General features: G+C 32.4%; 2 protein-coding genes across 5 annotated transcripts in view; one reads left to right on the top strand and one right to left on the bottom strand.

Annotated features, from left to right (window-relative positions):
* The window catches only part of LOC106879191 (sodium-dependent organic anion transporter), a 33,627-nt gene extending 29,982 nt beyond the window's left edge, over positions 1–3,645 (bottom strand). Inside the window, exon 1 of the mRNA XM_014928645.3 lies at positions 3,155–3,645. Coding sequence (XP_014784131.1) covers positions 3,155–3,565 — 411 coding nt within the window. The 5' untranslated portion in view covers positions 3,566–3,645. The remainder of the gene's footprint in view (positions 1–3,154) is intronic.
* LOC106879192 (trafficking protein particle complex subunit 13) overlaps positions 1–24,678 on the top strand; it is a 274,417-nt gene that overhangs the window by 107,325 nt on the left and 142,414 nt on the right. The window contains exon 1 of one of the 4 annotated variants that reach the window (XM_089356114.1): positions 3,754–3,994. The exons of the other annotated variants lie outside the window; for them this stretch is intronic. The gene's annotated coding sequence lies outside the window, so the exon portion shown is untranslated. Of the gene's footprint in view, positions 1–3,753; positions 3,995–24,678 lie in introns of those variants that run through there. 4 annotated transcript variants of the gene reach the window in all.

Below are 24,678 nucleotides of genomic sequence, written 5' to 3'. Positions count from 1 at the left end.
CAATGATCCTAATCATCTTGAATTGAAAATGTTGTTACACTCACAAACGACTGATATAAACTGAAAGCACTAGGTCAACTATGACAGCTTACAGAAATAATTGTAAACTGTTACAAAAACAGACAACATTGAGGTTGAAATTATGGCCTACCGATTGGAATGACATGGAGAGCTTTTATAAAGAACTCAAAGAAGTTTGGGAACCACAGAAGAAGTGTCATGTTGTCTTGAATTGGTTAATAAAAGAGAAATGGCTCCCAGAAACTAGGAGTGTATTGAGATGAGTGACAGCTTGGTTCACCTTGTAACAAAGATCCTGTAGCCAAATCCACCAGTGCTGCCAGTTCAATTCTCAATGAGATACCAACAACAGAGAAATTAGTAAGGATAAACTCTTGTTTAGCAAATGCTCAAGGACAAACTGGTCTCTGTATATGGAATTTGTTGATACAGCAAAGCATTTTATATTCTTGGTAGGTCTGCTTTCTGGTAGCCACTTTGGAAATAGGTTTGTTTTGAGTAATTCACATTCATAATGAAAGCTTTGCACACTGGAATGATGACCAGAGTCAGCATGCAGAAGACTTAAGATACATTTGCTGTAACAAACTGTATTAAACTGAAATATGTATTGGTACCTAGACTCTCAACCTGTCTGATAGTAATGCTGGAGGATGCCTCATCAATCTTGAGGATGCAGTTAATATACAGTACCTTTTCAATGTTGCCCATTTTAGAGGAAAAAAAAACAACCCCGATCCTTGTAAGAGAACTACTGTATGCAGATGACAGTGCACTACTCATGCATATGCTACAGCACATAGAGATCATGGATGCATTCTCCACTGCATAAAAAAACCTATAAAAAACAGAAGTGCTATTCCAGTCAACACACAATAGAAGTATAAGATGATGGCATTAATCTTTAAAAGTGTACAAGACTTTTTGTATTTTGGCGGTACATTACTGAAAGACAGTCCATATCGATATTGAGCTGCAAAAGAAGATAGTAAAGACATTTGGGCTAATGCATCTTTGGTTATGGAACAATCATCATATTTTTATCAAAATCAAATGCAAGGTCTGCAGACAATCTTCCTGTTCGCTCTTTTGTATGGTACCAAAACTTGGACATTGTACAAGAGTCAGGTGAAAGAACTTTGTCTTCATCATGAAGCATTTGTGTTCAATCATGAAAGTCTCTTAGAGAGACATGTTTACCAACAGTCAGATACTAGGAAGAACAGAATTACTGAGTATGGATGATTCCCAGCTGGAATATACAACATTGGCAGGGTATGTTACCCAAATGTTATCTGAAAACTGACCAAGCAGATTCCATACTCACAACTACCTGAAAGTTAAAGAAAACATGATCGGACTCACCTATACTATTAGAATAGGTGAGAATACTATATAGCAATCTTTCAATGCTATAGACATCTATATCCTAACAAAAGTATAGAGGGTGGCTATTAGATAACTATGTGGATAGATATGGACACTACTGATAGATAGCATGCATATATGATTATATAAATGTATATATATATGGTTTATATATATATATATATATATATACCTTTGTGTGTGTGTGGTTTAAGAAACCTCAGCTTGTAATAAAATATAAACATTCTACTTTACACCCTAAATATTTTTTCCTTCATTTGTAAACAAACATTTTTCAGTCTTCACACAGTCACACACACACGTGTGTGCACACACGCATAGACACTCATGCACACACACCGAAGTTGCTTGACATTGCAAGATGTAAACCTAAGTTGTGAGTGTTATGATTATTAAGTGTTCAGGAATTGGGTTGTTATTAATATTATTACTCAAAATGGATTTTATTATAATCATTTATGTTAGAGGTTTTTCAGTGTAACTTAAAATGACACTTTCTGATAGTCTTACGTAAATATATTCCAATGTACTTTGTTACATGACAAAGCACAGTTGATGAAGAATATATTTATAATTTAATACCTATTATCAGTTTAATTATGGAAACTGAGGCATCTTAAATTTAGGAGACTTTTTTTTTTCATTCTGAAATACTTGCTAGAAAATTACTTACAAATTTTGAGAAAATGCCAAGTAACCTAACTTTATAAAACTTTTCAAATTACATATCATTTAAAGTGTTTATTACAATAAAAATGTGTTGTTATTGTTGTTGTTATTATTGTTAGTGCCAAAATTATTATTATTATTATAAGGCAGCAAGCTAGCAGAAAAATTAGCACACTGGGCAAAATGCTTAACGACATTTCATCCATTTTTACATTCTGTGTTCAAATTCCGCTGAGGTCGACTTTATCTTTCATCCTTTTGAGGTCGATAAAATAAGTACCAGTTATACACTGGGATTGATGTAATCAGCTAGCCCCCTCCCGCCAAATTTCAGGCTTGTGCCTATCACAGCAAGAATTGTTGTTTTTGTTGTTGTTATTATTATAGTAACAGTGATAATATATATGTGTGTGTATATATATATATATATATATATATATATGATATAACATTAAGTTCTAAAAATTGTAAATAGTACACCCTAAAATAAAATAGCCTGTTGAGATGTATAGATAAGGAAGAGATTATATAATTTCAAATATTTATTTGAATTTTTGTTTAATAACAAAGATAATTTAATTGTATAAAAAATAGGTCTTGTTTAATTATGTAGTTCCAAACAAACAAACAAACTGGTTTTGGGTTATATCACAAAAATGTAAACATAATATCAGTATTTGAATGTTATCAAAATACTATATATATATATATATATATATATATATATATATATATATATATATATGTATATATGTAAAATAAATAGATAGATTTATAAATCTATTCTGATACACTTTTGTTTTTGATTAGAACTATTCCTTCCATAGAATTATTTCACCTTAATGCTACAGTGTCAGGTTTCTTTGTTTTACCTCATTGTAAATTTGTTTCTCTGAGATATGTTGACATTTGAATGGAATATAATGCTGAATAATAATAGACATGTGCATAATTTTTATTTTATTTTTATTTTATTTTGTGAGTTAACAGGAATGAAAGAGAGAGTGGAAGGGAGGTAACATAAAGGAGTGAATATGATTTGAATAATGTTATAAGTAATAAGTCTCTCACTTACCAAAGGGTTTAACAAAAACTGTACAATAAATCCAATTACTAGAGGCACAGGATACTTTAACTGATGTTTAAGACTAGCCACATCAGTCATGGCTCCAAGTCCAAAGGTAATAATAATGCCAACAGCAGCAATAGAATAATCAAAGACAACATCAGATACTCGTGACTTCCTGATGACAGATGCCAGGTGAGGAACATTTTTATGGGAACCAACAGAAATAGCTTGTACCTGAGATGAGTGGAGCCCAGACGTACTGAAGATAGTGGTAGTTGTCATTCTGTCCATGGAAGCTGCTGCTGCAGCAGCTGGTGATAGCACCCCTGCACCACCACTACCTACCTCTAAAAGTAACTCCACAGAGGTGAGGTTAATACTCTCTGCCCTAGGGACATAAGTTGCTGTCATGTCCATGCTTGACAAACCACGTTGCTAGTGCCCATACGGCTGTAGTTCTATCCTGTCCTCTTGCTTCTCTAAACTTACCCCCCACTGCCTGCAACTCTTATAACTACTGCTGCTATCCAGCTACTAACTACTGCTGCTGCTGATCCCTCTAGTGATAGCAGTGGGAGATAGAGAGAGTAAGTGAGTGAGAAAGAGAGAGATATGGTCTAGCTTAGCAGACCAAACATAGTGCAAGTCAGGGACACATTAATGGCCTTGGATGCTGCAACAGTCAATGCTGATGATCCATGTGACAGGCACTACTAAATTGTAGCAGCATTCTCATTTACTAGGATTGTACTCGTGGTATATGTTTATTGCGATGCCATTGAAAACAAAACCATTTCTAACTTCCGCTATATACTTCTATACAGTTCTCTTATATATGTAATACAGGTGTGGTTATAGACATTAATTTTTTTGTACGTTTGTTAATAGTCAGTTTGGTGATAATGTTTATGCTAAAAATTTCAGTGCTTGTTCATGCTTGTAGCTCTCATTAACATATTTTTATAATGCATCCTCTCATTGAATAGCAACTTAAAAGCTCATATTCCCTTTCATCCCATAGCTGAAGTATCATCCCTTGTTAAATATCTTGCCTTCTACACCCTATTATTACTAATACCAAACAGCTCTGGTAGCCTTTCATTTACTTCCGCATTTCTTCTTTTCTTTCGTCTATCTGCCAGCCCTATCCTATCATCTGCTACTGAAAATGTTGCAGCTACACAACATTAAAAAATAGCAAATGTAATCCAGTATAAAATGCACACGTGTTATAACGTCTCTCTCTTAATACTTTTATACATCCTCATTTTTCACTGATTTTCATTATGCTGTTAGCATCTTTCCTGTTAAACTGATAAAATAAATAATTAAAATCCAACTGGGCTTTCCTATTATGGCTGTTATTATTTAATTATTTCTGTATAATTTCAACTTAAAAAATATACACAAGCTTTTAATTTAATCTTAGTTGTAACAGAAATAACTCATGTAAGTAGTTCTCTAAAGTTTTAATATCTAAAACTAAAGTTTTAATTAACGAAAAAAATAATAACATTCTTTATAACAACATTTAAAGTTATTTATCTATTTCTGCCCAGTTAATATTGAAAGATATGTATGTTTGTATTCTATATCCTTGATAACTTAATATGAAATATTATAATTGTATACTATCTTATTACAGTAAAACAGAATTTACTTATTTAGTTAGTACTCAGATAACTTTATCCACAATCACAATGTTACAATTAGTTTTGCTAATATGTAAACAATGTAAATTTTACAATGTTTAAGATAACTTCGTTGATTCCAGAATTAGAAATGATCTAATTAGATAATAATCACCAATTCTGAAATTAAGCAAGTTATTTTACAATTTGATTAATTAAAATTATTTAAAAACTCAGTACAATTAGTAGTTGCTTGTCTAAAGAACTTTTTTTTTTTTTCCCATGGGGAACAAAAAAATTGAACTGTTGGTTATTTATAATCCTCTTTCTTTATTCATATATTTCTAAAACTAATAAAAAAACAAACATATCACTGGTTATATTTATTTAAAATATCTTAACCTTCATTCCAAATTATTTAGTTTTTTTTTTGTGTCTGTAAATGCACTGAGGGTTACCTCCATTTGCAGAGCACTTAGAGCTGAAAGGTTTCTACTTGAGAATTCCTGTACCACCCACTCAACATGTAAGTAGCATACTTTATAAACCTAGGTAATCAGACCTGGTAAATAGATCTTACTATAAAGCCTCCTTACTGTTCCTTCATTTTTAAAAAAAAATTTCCCTACATCATTTCTTAATCAGATTCATTTGGTAATAGTGGTCCTGCTTATATAAAGAATATGCTGAGCTTACATTTCCAGCTGGTAAACCTGAAAAATACTCACAAACAGTGAACAGAAATATTTTTTTTTTATACTCCCACTGAAAGAAAAACAGGAAACATAACATGTCTGAAACTAATAGTGTAGAAATGTATGACTAAATCTGTTGTTGGAAATATATATATAGTTCCCCACAGTTACTAAAGAAACCTCTTTTATTCATAGAAATCAATAAATATAAAATAAACAGTCCTATAGCAACTAACTATTCAAAAATGTCAGTTTAGCCTAATGTATTGGACATTAGCAGCCTGGGAAGCTGGTTGAAAGTTTGACTGACCAAGTCTAACTGCTGATAATTTGAAAGTAGCTTGTTTGGAATTTGAGTGTGGTATTCTTAATAAAAGGAATTTATATGAAAATAAATCAATCTTACATTTGTATTCTCATATATATATATATATATATATATATATATATATATATATATATATATATATATATATATATATATATATATATATATATATATATAGGTATATATATATATATAGGTATGACTGATTAAGAAGCTTGCTTGCCAACCGTTTGGTCTTGGGTTCAGTCCTACTATACTGCACCTTGGACAAGTATCTTCTGCTATATGACCCAGACTGACCAATGCCTTGTTAGGGAATTTGGTAAATGGAAACTGTGTACAAGCCTGTTGTGTGTGTGTGTGTATCTATGTATGTTTGTCTCATCTCCACCATTTGACAACCGATGTTGGTTTGTTTGTGTCCTCATGATTTATCTGTTCGGCAGAAGAGACCGATAGAATAAGTACCAGATTAAAAGAAATAAGTACTGGGCTTGATTTGTTGAACACTTCAAGGTGATGCCCAGCATAACTGCACTACAATGACTGAAACAAGTAACTGATAAAGAATATATGAAAATAAACTTTATCATAGCCAAATCATTTTTGTAACTACATGTTCTGATAGACTGCATATGGATTGAACCATCAAGAACAGGAATGGAGAAAAGAAACTGAAGTGGGATACACTCTAGTGGTAGAGGATGTGAAGATTAATATTTTAGGCTGGATACTTCCTGTTATAAAGTACCTATCTGAAATGTTACCTTTTTCTTCATTTTATGGCACAGCACTATACAGAACTTGACTATATTATTTATTTATTTATCCATTCTATAGCCATGAAAGCTGGTCACAATAAGTGGATTGGAATTAATTTCATTGATTTGTTCCTTAAATTGTTGGTGAAGTGGAAATGGGGAAAGATTGTGTGTGTGTGTGTGTGTGTGTGTGTGTGTGTGTGTGTGTGCGCGCGTAGCAGTCTGATAAAAAAGTTTGCTTCCTAATTACATTGTTTTAGGTTCAGTCCCATTATATTGCATCTTGGGCCCCCCCACACTAAACAAAGCTTTGTAAGTAGATTTCATAAATGAATTCAGTCTGCTAATCATAACAGTGATCATGATAAGATTTCTAAGCAATTTATGTATGGTGGATTAGCCCAGGGTGAAAGACTAGCAGGCAAACCAAAATTAAGTTATAAGGACAGATTTAAGAATACACTGAGAAAGTCAAAACCTTGGAAAATAAATAGGGAAAACTCCTAAATTGTGGATGATTGTAGGAGGGAATGGCACCTTGGGCAAGTATCTTTTACAATAGCTGTAGGTCAACCAAAGCCTTGCAATTGGATTTGATAGATAGAAACTGAAAGAAGCCTATTGTATATATAAATGTGTGTATGTGTGTGTTTTTGAGAAAGAGTTTATGATTTAAATCTCTGTATGAGTTATCTGGTTTGTAAACAGTGGCTTCACTGTTGGTGTCATTTGCTTGCAGCCTGCTATGAAAGCATTTCTAAGTTTCTTGATGTCTTCACGCACTGTGTGATCTTTATAAACAAAATGCACATTTGATTCCAGTTCTCCATGTAAACATATCAAGGCTGTTTATTGTTTGATGGACTGCTAGATTTTTACCTCACTTGGAAACAGATAGTTGGCATCAGGAAGGGCCTCCAGCCATAATAAACTGCTTTACTACAAACACACTAATGCATGTAAGCTTGGAAAAGTGAGCATTAAAACAACAATAGTGTATATTTGTGTGTTTACACACACACACACACACACACACACACACATGCGTGCGCATATATACATGTGTGCACACACACACAAACATGAAATATACATAGCTGCATATATTGTATGTGTACATGTACATATATATGTTTGTGTGTGTGTGTGTGTGTATTGTAATGTAATGTGATATAAGAAAATCTAAACAGTGTTTCTTAATTAATGAATCTTTTAGAATTGCTATAGAATTTAAATTTTACTAACAAGTACAATTATTCCTTTTGAATATGCAGGTTTCTTTTGCACATGCAACTTTACATGATTAAACTGCATCAAAAATATCACTACTTTTTAACAGGTTTTGAAATACACAAGCTACACCTTATTTCCAATATATAAGGGTTTGTTTTCATTTTAAAAATCAATAGCAGTTGGAAACAGCTCTGTGCCTTTTTTTTTATCTCACTTATAAAAGAAGGAATATTGATTATATTCATGAAAATGGGTGTAAAATATGAAGAATAAATCCAATTAAATTTTAATCAACTTCTAAATAATGAGCATCCACAGTACTGCCTTTGAAAAAATAAAGCACCTATTGCCTCCCCAAACAAGTTCATAAAAGCCTTTTGTTCTGTAAGTTTCGGTGGGGTGTGTGAAAAAATGCTTTTTGGGTGGATTCAGTATTATTGTGAAATTATGCTAATGTTATTAGTGTGACTTGTCACTTAACTATACATAAGGTTGGCCTGGGGCTATAGTAAAAGGCACTTTGGGCAAGTGGTTTCTACAACCCTGGGCTGACCAAAACCTTGTGCGCATCACCATCATACAAGCAAGGTTGTTCATTTTCAGTTTTCCATGAAATACTTGTCTAGCTATGAGAAATATCATCTTATCTGGAAACAAGTGAAGGTTAGTGACAAGAAGGACATCCAGCTGTAGACAATCTTCCTCAACAAATTCTGTCTGACACATGCAAGCATGGAAAAGCGAATGCTACATGATGATGGTGGTAGTGGTGATGAGGCAAAGCCTATATTTTAAGTATTTTCTCTTGAGAAAAGACTACTGTCAGGGAAACCAACTGAGAACCAATTTATCGATCTGACAATTGTGTTGAATATAGTTTCTGATGCTGCTAGGTAAAGTAGCTAATCATAACATCATCTTATATTATCTTGATAAAATTAATAAGAGTATCAAATATAGGCAACTTTATGATAGTCTGAGGTGGTTATTTAGCTGTTTAAATCATTGGCTGGGTTCATGTTACATTTTTAGCCAATTATTTCATACAGGAAAGTAATTACTCTATGTGACTGAACATGGCTAAGATTAAGGTATTATCAGGGGACTCACTAAAGCATGTCTGCTTTAGAAAAGTACTTTCCTGTTTGGCAGTAAAAAGAACTCTCTTTTGTACAAGACAATATAATACATATATTATAGATATGACACTGTATAGTAATAAAACTTGGATAGATAAGTCAGCAGACATGCCACAGTTGGAAAAGAATGAGTTAAATATGGTCGATTACATTTGAGATACTCAAAGTTTCTATGGGAAACTACAAATGAACAGCATCATTTGTATGGTGGTGATACTTATTTACAACCATCACATAGTGTCAAGACAAGGGTACACCTACTTACATAAATACATGTATGATGGACTTCTTTCAGTTTTAGTCTTCCAAATCCACTCACAAAGCTTTGGTTGGCCTGGGGCTGAAGTTGAAGACACTTGCTCAAGGTGCTGCATAGTGGAACTGAACCTAAGAAAACATGGTTGGAAAGCAAGTTTCTCAACCACACAACCATAGTAGTAACACTTAATGTATTTAATCTTCAATAACATCTAAATTAAATGTTCTAACTGTTATACAAAATGATGTAATTTTTACTTGATGTCTTCTAAAACTTCAATAATTTTATAGCTTAAGGCTGCTGCAAATTTTTTCTGATAGTTACCATATGATAAAGATTTTTATGAATTTAATTTTGAATTGTCAACATAAAGGTGGAATCAGTATCACTAAAAAAGATAGTATGATTAAACAATTGACATATAAGCATGATCCAGTCACTTTAAAGATGTAGAAAAATTGTCTGTGTGAAAGGTATAGCATCTATTGCGAAAAAAAAGCAAAATGTGAGATTTTCACCATCACAGTCAACATCATTATTGTCATTATTGTTTTAATGCCTGAAGTGTGAGACAGACAAATAGATCACCCGATCAATCTGCAACATATCAATTATCCAATTGTTTTGATGTTGTACTGCCTCATTTCTGCATTCTCTGATATGACCTCCTAGATGTTCAGAGATCTTTGTTACAATACCATACGCACAAAACATATTTTCATATAGAAATAACTATTTACATCTCTTGTACATACTAGCTTAGCGAAATCCATATACATTAGCCAAAACCTCTGATGTATAACTGTTTTCTCAATTGTACTCGGTCTTTTTTAAAAATTGATATTACACATCCAGCAGACCAATTCATTTTTCTGTGACTTCTGCATTCAACATAGTATTAAAATATTCTAATTGATAATAATCAGAAATGTGCATAAAATCATAATAGATTTAAAGATTGTGTTGACTTTTGTATTAATGACCTATGTAAAACATAAAAGTAGAATTTACTAAGGAAAAAAATGGTCCAAGTTTGGAAATGTATTAATTTCTAAATTTGGAAATCATTTCCATTGCAAAGTATAGAAAATAAGTTTTTTTAGAGAGCAGTAAGTAATTTGTATAGAAAAGAAAAGAAACCAGATAAAAATGATTTGACTCCTAGTAATTACAAAACTAGTAGCAATTATTGCTCTCAAAAGCTTTAATTCTTTGAATCAGATGTATATCTTTTACTTGTTTCAGTCATTGGACTGTGGCCTTGTTGAGGTGCCACATTGAAGGGTTTAGTTGAACAAATTGATCCCAGTACATATTTTTAAGTCTGGTCCTTATTCTATTGATCATTTTGCTGAACCTCTAAGCTGTTGGAACATAAACAAACCAACACTGTTTGTTAAACAATGGAGATGGGGCAAACACCAATGCACACACACACTTGTATAAATATGAAAGGCTTCTACACATTTTCTGTCTACCAAAGTCACTCACAAGGCATTGGCCAGCCCAGAGCTGTGGTAGAAGACACTTGTCCAAGTTACCATGCAGCAAGAATGAACCTGAAATCATGTAGTTGCTAAGCAAGCTTCTTAACCACACAATCCTGCTTGTCCTGTACAGTCATATTGAATCTTCTGTGAATTGTATAATTTGAAGTGTTTTAATGAACGTTATTCTATATTGAATGCTTTCAATTTGGTTCTGCTGAAATTCCTTCTGCTTGATATACTTTTGTTATGAATATTTTGGAGAATGTACATTTCATCTTAAACAACATTGAAGTATGGTTGATAGCTTAATGTCATCAGTATATCAACTAAGCTTCCCTGACTACTTGAGCTCTTTCGCATCTTTCTGATTTAGAACTGTCATGTCGCACCATTCATCATAAAAGATTTCTTAGTAAGATTATTATAAGTAGTAGCAATCTATCTCTTACTCTTCAAGAATCCAATAATGCAAATACAAAATTCTTCCCTTATAAACACATTGCTCACAGTTTATGATCAGCAATACTTTCATCTATCTTAGCAGGAATTTTCTAAAGCTTCTGCTGTGTACAATTAATACTTTACTTTAAAAGATCTAACTCTTGTCTTACTAGAAATTAAGTTCGATAAAGCAGCTTTATTGTGTCAAAGTGATATTGAAAGTATTTTCTTAAAAGTAACTTTTTTCTTTGAGCATCTTGGAGGAGGTATTTTTTTAATTTTCTTTTTGTTTTTTTACAGAGTTTTACTTCTACTTTTATTTTAACTTTACAGATGTTTTGTAGCACTTAACATTTCAGATTATAACAACCATCTTATTATACATTCTTCTGTTTATGTGTACATTTATGTAGAAGAAATTGATTCAAAATTATAATATTTTATTTCATTTATTGCATTCATTTTATTGTAGCAAATCAACATGTATTTTCTTGGCTCTTCTTTTGTGTGTGTGTGTGTGTGTGTGTGTGTGTGTGTGTGTGTGTGTGTCCGTCCAAATATGATAAAACACAAATAGAAAGAGTACCTTAGGATATAAACTTGCTAGTTATATTCATTGAAGACGTATAAGTTATAGAATTATCTAAAAAGAAGATTATATACACAAGCACAGTTTGCAAAGAGCAATATCTTGAGTTGAAATAATTGCAGTTTCCATTACAATTCCGTTTTCTGTTCTTCTTTATGGATCAGTAACTTGGAGGGTCACCAAAACCATAAAGAGTAATCCACAGATCTTCATCAACAAATATCTGTACTGCATAATCAAGATCTGGTGGCTAGACAAAATTTCAAACAAAAATCTATGGTGTAGAATGAACCACACTCCCATCAATCAAAAAATTCTGAAATGGAAATGGAGCTGGATTGGTCAACCCAAAGGAGACCTCCAAGCAATATTGCAAGACAAGTTTTAAAGTGGCAACCTGGAGGAAATAGGAAAGTTATATGATCTAAGAAAACCTGGAAAGGATGCATGGGGGAATGAAGTGAAAGCATATCAGTCTCCCTTGGTCTGAAATCAAGTAGATAGTCCAAGATCATAACCACTAGCATGAAATAGTCATGACCCTATTCTTACAGAGTTATGTGGACTAACTAACAATCACTGAGGGTTGTTTCAAAGATAACGAGACTTATATTCCAGGGAGGAGTAGAACATTTGTGATTCAATGGGAAGTAATAAGTAATGCCATATTTATACATACCTTTTAAACATAATTAGCTTGTTGATTACTGAAAATGCCATTCTACAAAATACTGTACTGTACCAAAAATTTAGTTCCACTTCACTAAATGCTGACAACTTCTTCGGGTTTCCAGAACTGATTTTTTCTGTATTTTTAGCTACAGTCAGTTTCTTTGAGTCTTTTCTTTCAAATTAAGAGCAACTACTTTATCCAAAATATTTTTGTTTCTTGTTTGCATTTGTCTTTTGTTTTGCTTCTTTTTACCAACCACAAATAAAAAAAATGTCTAATTTTTTTCTTGTTATAACTCCTTATCACCTTTCCTCATAACATTGACAAAGCACCCATTGTTAAGCAATATATTCTCTAACCTTTTAAAAAATACAACCAATATACCTTTCACTATGAATAATCAATTGGTATCCTTAATTTTTTCCCTCCCACTTATAACACTGGACATCGATAAAGCTATCAACAGGGTTTGGCTTCATACATAATAGAGATATTAAAGAATAAATATCAATCAGATTATTGACATCACTTATGTTGCTATTTATTCAACATTTTTCCTTATATTCCTTTTTTTTTTTTTCTCGTTATATTTGAACTGATAAACCCTATTATCAAACAAGAATACAAGAATGTAATTGGATATTTCCACTGATTTCTATCAGGCCTTTGTGAATAAATTACATTGTCAGTATTTACAAGACTTTTATAAATGCTTAGCATATTCTTCTGATCTAAATATCTTAAGATTGAGCAATCTTAAACTTTCTTAGAAATGTAAAACAATATATCATGGAGCAATACTTTCACTGGTATTTTTTTCATCATTGGACTTTGGTCACACCAGGGTACAACTATCTTCAAAGGTATAATCGACTATATTGACCCCCAAGACATATTTCAGTTAAGTATTTTGTTTATCAAGCTCTATTTGTCAAGCCATTGAATTAGAAACTATAAAGGCACACGGCATAAGTAACAACATTGATTTGTAGATTAACCTAAACATACACATTCATACATGTATATACAATGAGCTTCTGTATCGTTTCCACCTACCAAATTTCACTCAAAAAGTATTGGTCATGTGAAAGCTGTTGTAGAAGTCACTTGCCCAAGATGCCACACAGTGAGATCATACACAGAATCATATGATCATGAAGTATGCTTCTATACCATATAGCTATGCCTACTCCTATTGAATGCTTATACACAGGGAAAAGTTATCCCAAAATCACCATCAGGCACAGGCATGACTGTGTGGTTTGCTTGCTTTGCTACTATGTGGTTTCAGGTTAAGTCCCACTGCACAACACTTTCAGCAAGTGACTTCTACCATAGCCCCAGGCTGATCAATGCCTTGTGAGTGGTAAACACAAGCTCATTGTGAATAGGTGTGTTTGTGTTTCTGTTTGTCCCCCCCCCCACTATTGCCTGACGACTGGTGTTGGTTTGTTTATGTCCCTATAAGTTAATGTCTTGGCAAAAGAGACCAATAGAATAAGTAACAAGCTTTAAAAAAGAAAAAGTACTGGGGACAATTTGTTTGACTAAGCCTTTCAAGGCAGTGTCCCAGCATGGTTACAGTCCAACAAATGGAACAAGTAAACAATTCTCTCTTAACTCAAAATAGTGCTGGCACACAAGTCATTCACAATAACTGTGCATGTAATTTGTTATTAGATGTTCAAAAGTAGAAAATAACAGAGTGGTTAAAGTGTTGGATGGAATATCTTGAAATAGTTGTAACAGCTCTCTACATTCTGAGTTTAGGTCCTGCTAAGCTTAATAAATAAAATACCATTGTAGTATAGGAGTAATTTCTGCTCCATCTCTCTCTCTCTCTCTCTCTCTCTCTCTCTCTCTCTCTCTCTCCCCCCTTCTCTCTCTCTCTCTCTCTCTCTCTCTCTTTCTCTCTCTATCTCTCTCTCTCTCTTTCTCTCTCTATCTCTCTCTCTCTCTTTCTCTCTCCCTCCCCCTCCCTCCCTCTCCCCCCTTCTCTCAGTGGGATCTGTGAAAGGGCTAAGTTAAAAAGCATTGACATCACAGTACCACTACTCCTTTTGCCACCACTCTGTGGACAGATGGAAAAGAATGATCTGTGTGTGTAGATGGATTGATAGACAGATATGCAATGTGTTGACTCCTACATCAGGAAAAGCTCTTGTTCCTTGTAATTTTCATTTTGTACAACATAGCCAATGTGTATTTACTAATTTCAATGACTGTTAAATTGATTTGATTTATATTGATATTTTTCAAAACATTTCATTTCATTTTGATGTAGTAAGCACAGTTTAAAACACATCATTGAATTCAATATATTTCAGATGTATTTAGAACTTATTTTTAGTGGCCATATATCATATCATATCATATATCCCTCTCTTTGTTCTCATGTCACAGCAACATCATTGCTCAAGAATCCATCAACTCTTCAATTCACTTTTGCCTTTTCATCGATGTTATTCAATAATCAATAACTTCATATGCTCCAATTCAGGTGATCATTCATACATTCCACACATATTTTAAATTCCACCTTCTGTCTACTGCTAATGTAAGTGGTACCTACTACATTTCTGCTTCCTGCCTGAATACCGCCTATATTTATACATATATATATATATATATATATATATATATATATATATATATGTATATATATATATGTATATATATATATATATATATGATAGCTATTAGATAAGGTAATGCTATACAAATATTAAAAGTTGCTTATTAAATAGGATGTGTTGTTAAACTTAATTGCCATTTGAATTTAAATTAATATCGTCAACACATGTGTAGCTATACATCTCCCCAGTCTTTCTAATAATATACATTTGTCTATTCATTTGTTTTTGTCACTCACACATACGTGTGTGTGTGTGTGTGTGTGTGTGTGTGTGTGTGTGTGTGTGTGTATACATATGCATGTACATATTGTATATGTATGTATATGTTGTGTATGTATATATGTATAAACACATTTATGTATATGTATGAATACACATTCTGATATAAGTATGCGTTTATGCATACATACATACATAAATATATATATATATATATATATATATATATATATATATAAATATATATATATATATAAATATATATATATATATAAATATATATATATATATAAATATATATATATATATAAATATATATATATATATAAATATATATATATATATATATATATATATAAATATATATATATATATATATATATATATAAATATATATATATATATAAATATATATATATATATAAATATATATATATATATATATATATATATAAATATATATATATATATAAATATATATATATATATAAATATATATATATATATAAATATATATATATATATATATATATATATATATATATAAATATATATATATATATATATATATATATATATATATATAAATATATATATATATATATATATATATATATATATATATATATATATATATAGAAGGTTGACTGTTATGGCTGGTCAGAGAGTGACCATTTGTTTTGTGCCTATAAAGTGCTTAGCTGTGTCGGTGACTTGTAACACTCAAATGGCCCCAGGCACGAAACCAATGGTCACCAGCTATAACAATCAACCTTCTAAAACAAAATTATATTACTGCTCTAGTGTTTTAGAGTGTGCTTCTTTTTTCAGATATATGAACTACTGATGATTTATTTATTTGTGTGTGTGTGTGTATTAGTAGCCTGCAGAACTTTAAATCACATGGAGCTGAATCAAATAGTTTTAAATAATAATAATAATAACAACAACAACATGTGTGTGTGTGTGTATCATCATCATTTAGCGTCTGTTGTTCATGCTAGCATGGGCTGGATGGTTTGACAAGGGTTGACAAACTGGAAGACTGCACCAGACTCCAGTCTGATTTGGCATAATTTCTCTGGTTGGATGCCCTTCCTAACACCAACCACTCTGAGAGTGAAATGGGTTCTTTTATGTGCAATTTGCATGACACCGGTATCTGCCACAGCTGCAATTTTACTTGGCTTGATGGGTCTTCTTCTCCAGCACGACACACTGCCAAAAGTCTCGGTCACTGCCTCCATGAGACCCAACACTCGAAAGGAGCTTTACACATGCTACCAGCATCAGCCACTTTTCCTCTTATATATATATAATGTTAAATTGATGTTAAGAATGACATTACATTTACTAGTGGGACAATTCTATACCAAGGGTGAGGGCTGATTGGCAAAACTTGAAGTCCCACTTGACTTGCTCTTCACAACATATATATATATATATATTAATAAATTATAGGGTAGCAAAAAAAATTTTAGAAATTTTATTTACCACCAGTGGTCTAGCGAGAGTAAAAAACAGTCAATAGACTATGTATTATTCATTTAAAATGCAGAGATGCCTATAATAGGACATCTAAAATGCAGAGATGCCTATAATAACTGCTCTTTCTAGCGGGTTAGATGTCCTATTATAGGCATCTCTGCATTTTAAATGAATATATATATATATATATATATATATATATGCACATGCAAACAAGGTGGGGGCTGGAAAGTTCTTGGCTTTAAGGGTATCGTGAAAGGCTTGGTTGGAGGCTGTACCTACCAAGTTCTTTTATAGGGCTGAGAAAAACTGAACAACTGCTGCAGTAAGTTTATGAATCTGTGGGGGGAATATGTTGAATAAAATCATAATTAATCGATCTTTCAGTATTTTCTTTTACCCAAACCCAGGAACTTTTCAGTCACCCTTGTTTATATAATCTCTTCTTTTTTTATGATGTATCTCAAATGTGAATGTAGATATAAACAATAGCTCATAACAAATAAAAAAAATCCTTGGAGGGAAATAAGGTAGACAGCCAATTTTTTTCTACATTCATATTTAAGATACTTCATAAAATAGACTTATATTCATATTTCTTGATACTTCTAAATAGTTTTTTGTGTGTGTGTGTTCCTATGAAAGTAAAAGAGAACAAAGCATTTTTGATAATATTAAATTCGATGGGAATAAATATATGCAATTTTTAACATATCTGTTATAAATACAGTTAGAAATGGGCATGAACATTTTCTAATCAGTTACTTTAGTCATTAGGACTATTTTAAATCGAAATTGTCTTTTAATTGTTTGCTGTGCTTAAACTCGAAAATATGTTGGAAACTAAATCATAAACTTTTAAACGTTATAGCTTTTCTGCTTCACCTTAGCACCGGCACAAGAGTTGCTGCATGTGTGTGTTTTTTGTACCAGCACTTGAAAGGGGTATCATGTCCTAGGCAAAAGATCCTCTCTACATATGTTGTTTCTATTTGTTTTCCAGCTACTTTACTGAATGCACTGGGTCCTCTTTTATTGTGACACCAGCACTAGAGAGGCTGCCCTATCCCTGGCAAGGCTAATATCCTCTTCATTCTACGTTATCTTCTTTTGTTTGCCCACCACTTTGCAGAGTATGCTGGGTGCATTTTATCATGACACCAACACTTAAGAGGTTATCTTGCCTCTGAAAAGACTGAAGAGTACTACTACCTACACTCAGTGCCTCCATTCATTTGCTCATCAGTGTTAGAGAGTTGTCTTGACCCCAGCAGATACAAGAGAGAGTGATGAGAAAGGTCTTGAGTGAGAGATTGATAGATTGGAGCATAACAGAAGAGAGCCACAGCGATGGAAGTGAAAGGCTAAAGAAGAGAGTGTAATAGACATCTGTATGGTGAGTGTTGGGAAGGAGATTTGGTAGGAACTGTGATGTGATGGGAAAAGAGATAATGATGACAGTTCTGATGGGAGAATAGTGGAGGAAGAGAGGGTGATGGATGTCAGGTGTGAGTGAGAAAGGGAGTTATGTGTGAGAGGGTAATAGATAGCAATGAAGTTGGGTGATGGTAAAGGAATAGGAATAATGATGGATGTTAATAATGAGTACGGGAGGAGGAGAAGTAATTGGGGAGGGAGTGATGACTAACATCAAAGAAGAGAGAATGGAATATGGCCAGATCCAATGTGATGTCATCCCTCATAACACAGGTGCCATGATGGTAGAGATATAGTGATAGTAGGGAAGTGAAGTGCATTGATGAGATAGTGTGTAATGAAGGGAAGCATATTAAAACTTGATATAGAGATGAAAGCTGGAGAGCCCTAAATAACAATTTAACATTTGTTTTTCTATGGTTGCGTGGGTTGGATGGGTCCTCTCCAGCACAGTGTTTCACTACAAGTCTTGGTCCTTTGTTATTTCCATTATGAAGAACAAAATTACCCAAGCCACATGAGAAGGACATTTCAAGAATCTATTCTTGAAAAATCTTTGTTTTAAGTGGCTTTAGAAGCTGTCCTTGAAATATCTGAGGAGTTCATAACCTTGAAATATGATACACTTTTTAAAATAGGAATATCTAATTTAACATGGCATTGGCAAAAAGCAATCAAATATAATAGATCATATTTTCATTAGATAAAATTAATTTCATTCATAAGGTATTTAGTTTTCTCTTTTATAAACACATTTGTTGTGGTTTAATGACATATGAGGTAGACCTTATTTAAAGTGTATAAAAACTTTTGTGATTATTTTGTACCAAAATGTAATAATGCTTAATACAAACTTTAACTCATTATATAGTAATTTTAGTAATTTTTTTGATTATAAGGATATATGAGACTATTACCTCACTCTAGTTTTCATAATGACAAGATTCACATTTTCTTTCACTTGGTTGCTTGTTTTAGTCCTTTTCAGTTCAGCCATTTGCACTGTCCCAATACACATTTGATGATGTCTGAAGTATTTATGCATGTGATTGTGGTAATTAGGGCCTCTGTTTTTGGAATTACAAATGCACACACACACTTTAAATGTGGACACATATATCACACACACACATTTATGTATATGTATATATCTTTTTATCCTTGTTTTTAGTCATTGGACTGCAACCTTGCTTGGTTTGGTTGGACAAACTGACCCCAGTACTTCTTTTAAAGTTTGGTACTTATTCTATTAATCTCTTTTGCCAAATTGCAGAAGTTACAGGATGTAAACAAACCAACACCAATTGCCAAGCAGTGAGCTGGGACAAAGACACACACATACACATACATGACAGGCTCCTACACAGTTTCTGTCTACCAAATTCACTCACAAGGTATTGGTTAGCTTGAGGCTATAGTAGAAGACACTTGCCCAAGGTGCCATGCACTGGTACTGAACTTGAAACCATGTGGCTGCAAAGTGAATGTACATAATATGTACAAGAAGAAAATGCTAATGCATACATCCCTACATTTTCTATGTTATTGCTGCATGATATATGAATCATGACATTTAAACTGGATCACAAAGTCAGTTTGTTAAAAACTTCATAATATTCCTCACAATAATTTTCAAATAATGAAATACAGAGAAAACATTTTCTTTAAAATCATTAACACTTAACACTGTAGTGATCTTTTATAAATTCTGTATGCTTCACACCTGTTCATGTATTCATGCATTGTGTGTAGATGCATTGTGCACTCATGCATAAAAAAAATGTATAAATATTCTTCTCTGGCTCATTTACATTATTACATCATTATGCAACATATATTAGAACTACAGAATATTCTTCTGAAGCTGTTCTTATTTATTCATATCTCTCTCTCTCTCTCTCTCTCTCTCTCTCTCTCTCTCTCTCTCTCTCTCTTTCTCCCTCCCTCTCTCTCTCTCTCTGCCCCCCTCTTTCTTTTATCTGCCTCTTTCTTCTCATCTCTCTATTTTTCTTTCTCCCGCTCTCTTAGATTCAATCTACACATACATAACAGAATGAAGGTGGTAAATAACTGATATTTTCTATCAATATTCCATTTTATTCTTTCTTATTTTTGATAATTTGCTTTTGTATTAAAAGTGAGGAATTCCACTTTTCACAGGAAGAATTTATATTACGTGCAGAAAGTAAAAGCCTGAGGCATTTTTTTTTTTCAATTGGATCATTTTGGTTCTAGATTATTCTCACTTGACAATTGAATTTGAGTTTAAATTTCAAACTGAATTTGAATCCACTCTATTTTCCAAAGTTCTTATAAGACTTTAGATTTTATTTGCTAATTGCATGAGTAATCTCAGTTAATTGAATTTTTAAAACTTCCTATATTACATATCTGAGGCCATACCACATGTCTATTTAGTATGGAGAATGTTTCCTGAGGTGTTTTTTTTACCTCAGCCAGGATTATTTGCTGTTATCTCAAAGTCCACTGCTTAATTTTTATGAAGCAAAAGCAAAAGATGGTATAGTCATCATTTTCATCATCACTTAACTCTGTGCTCCATGCTAGCATGGGTTGAATGGTTTGATAGGATCCAAGAGCCATAGGACTGCATTGCGCTCCAGCATCTGTTTCAGCATGATTTCTATGGCTGGATGCCCTTCCTAACACAAAGCACTTTAAGGAGTGTGCTGGGTGCTCTTTTTGACAGCAGTAATAGTTTTTTGGGGTTTTCTGGTGGGGTTAAGTTCTGAACATTTGCAGTGTCTCCAAATAATTCAGCCAGCTCACCACCTTCATAATAATAATCATTATATAAGTCTATGTGTGTGTGTGTGTGTGTGTGTGTGTGTGTGTGTGTATATCAATATATATTTATATATATGAGAGAGAAATCAAATTATATTTAAGATAGGGAAGAGACAGAAACCAAAGGGGAAAAAAATAATTTCAAAGTGATAAAAGATCCACAAGTTCAAAATTCCAAAGGTAAAAATCAGGAGGCCCTCAGGCCCAAGTTTAACACCCCAAAAAACTAAAAAAAAATGTTCTCTCACTTTATGCACAAAGTACAGCTGACCGATATATAAAAGAATTGCTTTGTGCATCAGTTTAATCTACAATATATAAAGTTGACTGTAACTCAGAAAAGAAACAAGAAAATAAGAAAAAGGAGGCAAAAGAACCAAGAGAAAAATAGCCTGAGGCTTATAAAATCTCACCAGTTACTAATTTTCAACAGATGCAATAGAATTATCTCAGGGACCAGATTACAAAAGTGCATCTAATCTTCATAATATTTCATAAGTATAATATTATAAAGAAATATATGGAAAGTGAATATAACTGTTTTTTCTGTTTTCATTGACTAAAGTTACTGTTCCATGACATCATTGTAACAATTTCAATGGACAGTCTCGGATCAAGTTACTTACCAACTTTATCATCAAAAAGGCAGAATTTGGCTCTATCTATCTGTTTATCCATTCGGATAAACTTGCCTGGACCAATGCAACTTTTTCACACCAGATGTCCCAATCTCCCACAGCAGTCTTCATATCCTCACCCTTATATCTAGTGACTTCCACAAGTTGATCAATATCTGTTTTTCTTGGTCTGCTGCTACCTGTATGTCCATGCATGGGTTTCCAAATTAGGAGCTAGCTGCATATTTCAACTTTGCTTCTCCAGTAGTTTTTGCTTAACAAGTTCTTCTTTCTCTGATTACAAAGACTACCATACAGTCACTATTTTATAGGGTATTGTTGCCATGAAAGATGATAACTGCATGAATATATGTACCATCAAACTTCTTTTCAAGTCTCTTGTTTAGTTTAGTCCTAAGAGGACCAAATTAATATTTAAAAAGTTTGTATTTTGTGAAGTAAACATTTCCCATGTTAAATTCAAATTTTTTTTTTATATCTAAAAATTAAAAATTAATTTTCCTGCAGGCAATTTTTCAAGTTATTACAGTAATCATCATTTTAAAATATCAAAAAGAATTTGAGAAAGTCAGAAGACGGAGAACTTTTGGGGAAAGACTTCACAAGAAAGACATTTAGTCTTAAGAGCTTTCAGACACTGCAATTACAGACAATAAACCAATATTAACCAAATTGAGATGATGTTAATGGTCTTTAAAGACAGTGCATGAGAGTGGAAAGATAAGAAGACATGAAAAGGTTCTATTATTTGCACAAAATTACAGATGACTCAAAGAAGATAATTGATTAATACAACTGAATTGAAAGGAGATTGATCCTTGAAAGACAGTTTATGAGTTGAGAATAGTAAAGAGCATATAATGTATGAAATTATAGCAGGACATAAGGAAAGTTTTATATCCAGGTGCTTTGGTTGAGATATAAGCTATGGGGGAAATATTTGTTTGTCATACATTGAAGAAGGGTTTGCTAATACTGAATGTGACTTTCTTAGTTTTTAATTTTCTCGCACTAGAAACCATTTATTATATGTCTAATGCATCAAGATTTTCAAAAGCTTTCCTTGTGATCCTTGATGAGAAAGAGAGACATCAGTTGGCTGCAGGAGATATTTGTAGATGATTACAATACTAATATGAGAACATTAAATACAAAGCAGCAAGAAAAAAATAGAATTGTTAAGAATCAAATTAGACTTCAGTAATTAGCTCAGGTACTTGTCAGCAATTATGAAATAGTTCAATGAGAAATGAAGAACCACTTCATGTCTGATGATTTAGGAAAGTCAGGTGAGTTGTTGGTTATGTGTGTGTAGGAGAATTGTTTGTGTATATTATTAATCCTTTTATTACCATATTTTTTTTTACGAAATACACTACTTTTGTTTCAATTAATTTTGAAAATAATAAGAATATAGTATAATTATTTTGTCATTATTGAGCTGGTGTTTGGAGCATGGATTAGCATGAAATTTTGATGCAGGGTTTTAATTTTGACCATTTTAAAACATGCAGCTTGTATTGTAGAACTTCAAAATGTTCTCAGATGTACTATCCATGGCCTTGTAATAGATGATAAAATTCATTAATTTGACATTAATACATACTGGTTCTTTTATTCTAAAGGCATGAAGTACTAAGTTGTCAAACATGTAACACTGATTAACTAAAGAATAATGTTGAATAATGTTTACACACAGTGTAAAATAATTGAAGCCTGAGTCTTGGAATATATTTTCACAATCTGATGAATATATGGCTGCCTCAATCTATGTTCTAAAGTTAATATTAACTTTTACATGATGTTTCTAAATCATGAGAATAATACATAACTTTAACATATTGAGATTATCTATCTATAAAGGATGCCTATAACCAAGGCTAAACATCATTATGGTTTAATGTATTTAATAAAAATTTGTTCAGCATATTATTGACAATTTATTTTATCTAACATTGTTCATCAATAACAAACCCTAATTGTGAACTAAACATTTTGAAATGAGTAATTATGCAGGCATTGCTGTGTGGTTAAGAAGTATGCTTCACAACTATATGCTTTTGTGTTCAATCCTACTATGCCTCATCTTGGGCAAGTATCTTCTACCATAGCATTGATTTGAAAAAAGTCTTTCCTGTGAAATTTGGTTGAGGGGGAATTGTACAGAAACCTAGTGGAGGTACTATCCTTCGCCTTGTAATAGATAATCCATTTATCCACTTTTTCTCTCATTTTTATCATAATCAACTCTGCTCAAAGCATTTGAGCCAACTCTCTGACTTCAGGAAAATTTCTTTCCCTCCTCTGTCATGAAAAAGACAAAAAGAAATTAAATTTACAGTCCATGATTGGTGCTTTTAAATCTGAAATACTGAATTAATTCATTTTGTTTGCAACTTAGCATTCTACAGTACTTTGCATGTATCTTCCTATTTTTGTACTGGAACAATGTCTCAAGAAAACTGAGATAAGGAGATTTTGTCCCTACAACAGTTACTTCTTCCATTAGTATAATTTAATACATCTACATTCATTTCAGCACAGCTGTCAAATCGTTCTCTATATGATCTTCATATTGATGTGTTATTTTGTTGTTGTTGATTTTTTTTTTTCTGCAAGACAATGATTTCCTTTTGGGAGCATATAAATTTTGGTTTACTCTATCATAATCTGATTTAAAACTACAGAATAGTCAAAAATTAATAATATCAATGAGTAATTTGGTTTTGCTACAGAAAGAGATTTCTCTTTTTATAAAATTAATCCCCTTTAAATTACAAAGTCAAATGTTATGAACAAAAAGAAAACCCTACTTTATGATGAATTTCCTAGTGGTTATAATTTCTGTCTTACATTTATACATTCTATTTTTATATATGGAATTTATAAAAGGAATTAAATAGAAAATATTGGAAGGTTCATTAGACTTTTCAAACGTTGCCACTAGATTAGCTGGTGCCAGTCAAGCTTACAATCAATTCCAAGAAACTAAATTTCCATTGGTTTTTCAAATAGCTGATACTATCCTGACAGAAGTGTCACCATTTTTCAGTGCAGGGCTGGAT

The sequence above is a fragment of the Octopus bimaculoides genome, chromosome 8, assembly GCF_046866305.1.
Source record: "Octopus bimaculoides isolate indiv1 chromosome 8, ASM4686630v1, whole genome shotgun sequence".
Lineage (NCBI taxonomy): Eukaryota > Metazoa > Mollusca > Cephalopoda > Octopoda > Octopodidae > Octopus > Octopus bimaculoides.
Note: the sequence above shows the minus strand (reverse complement) of the source record. Positions and strands in the feature narration are given on the sequence as shown.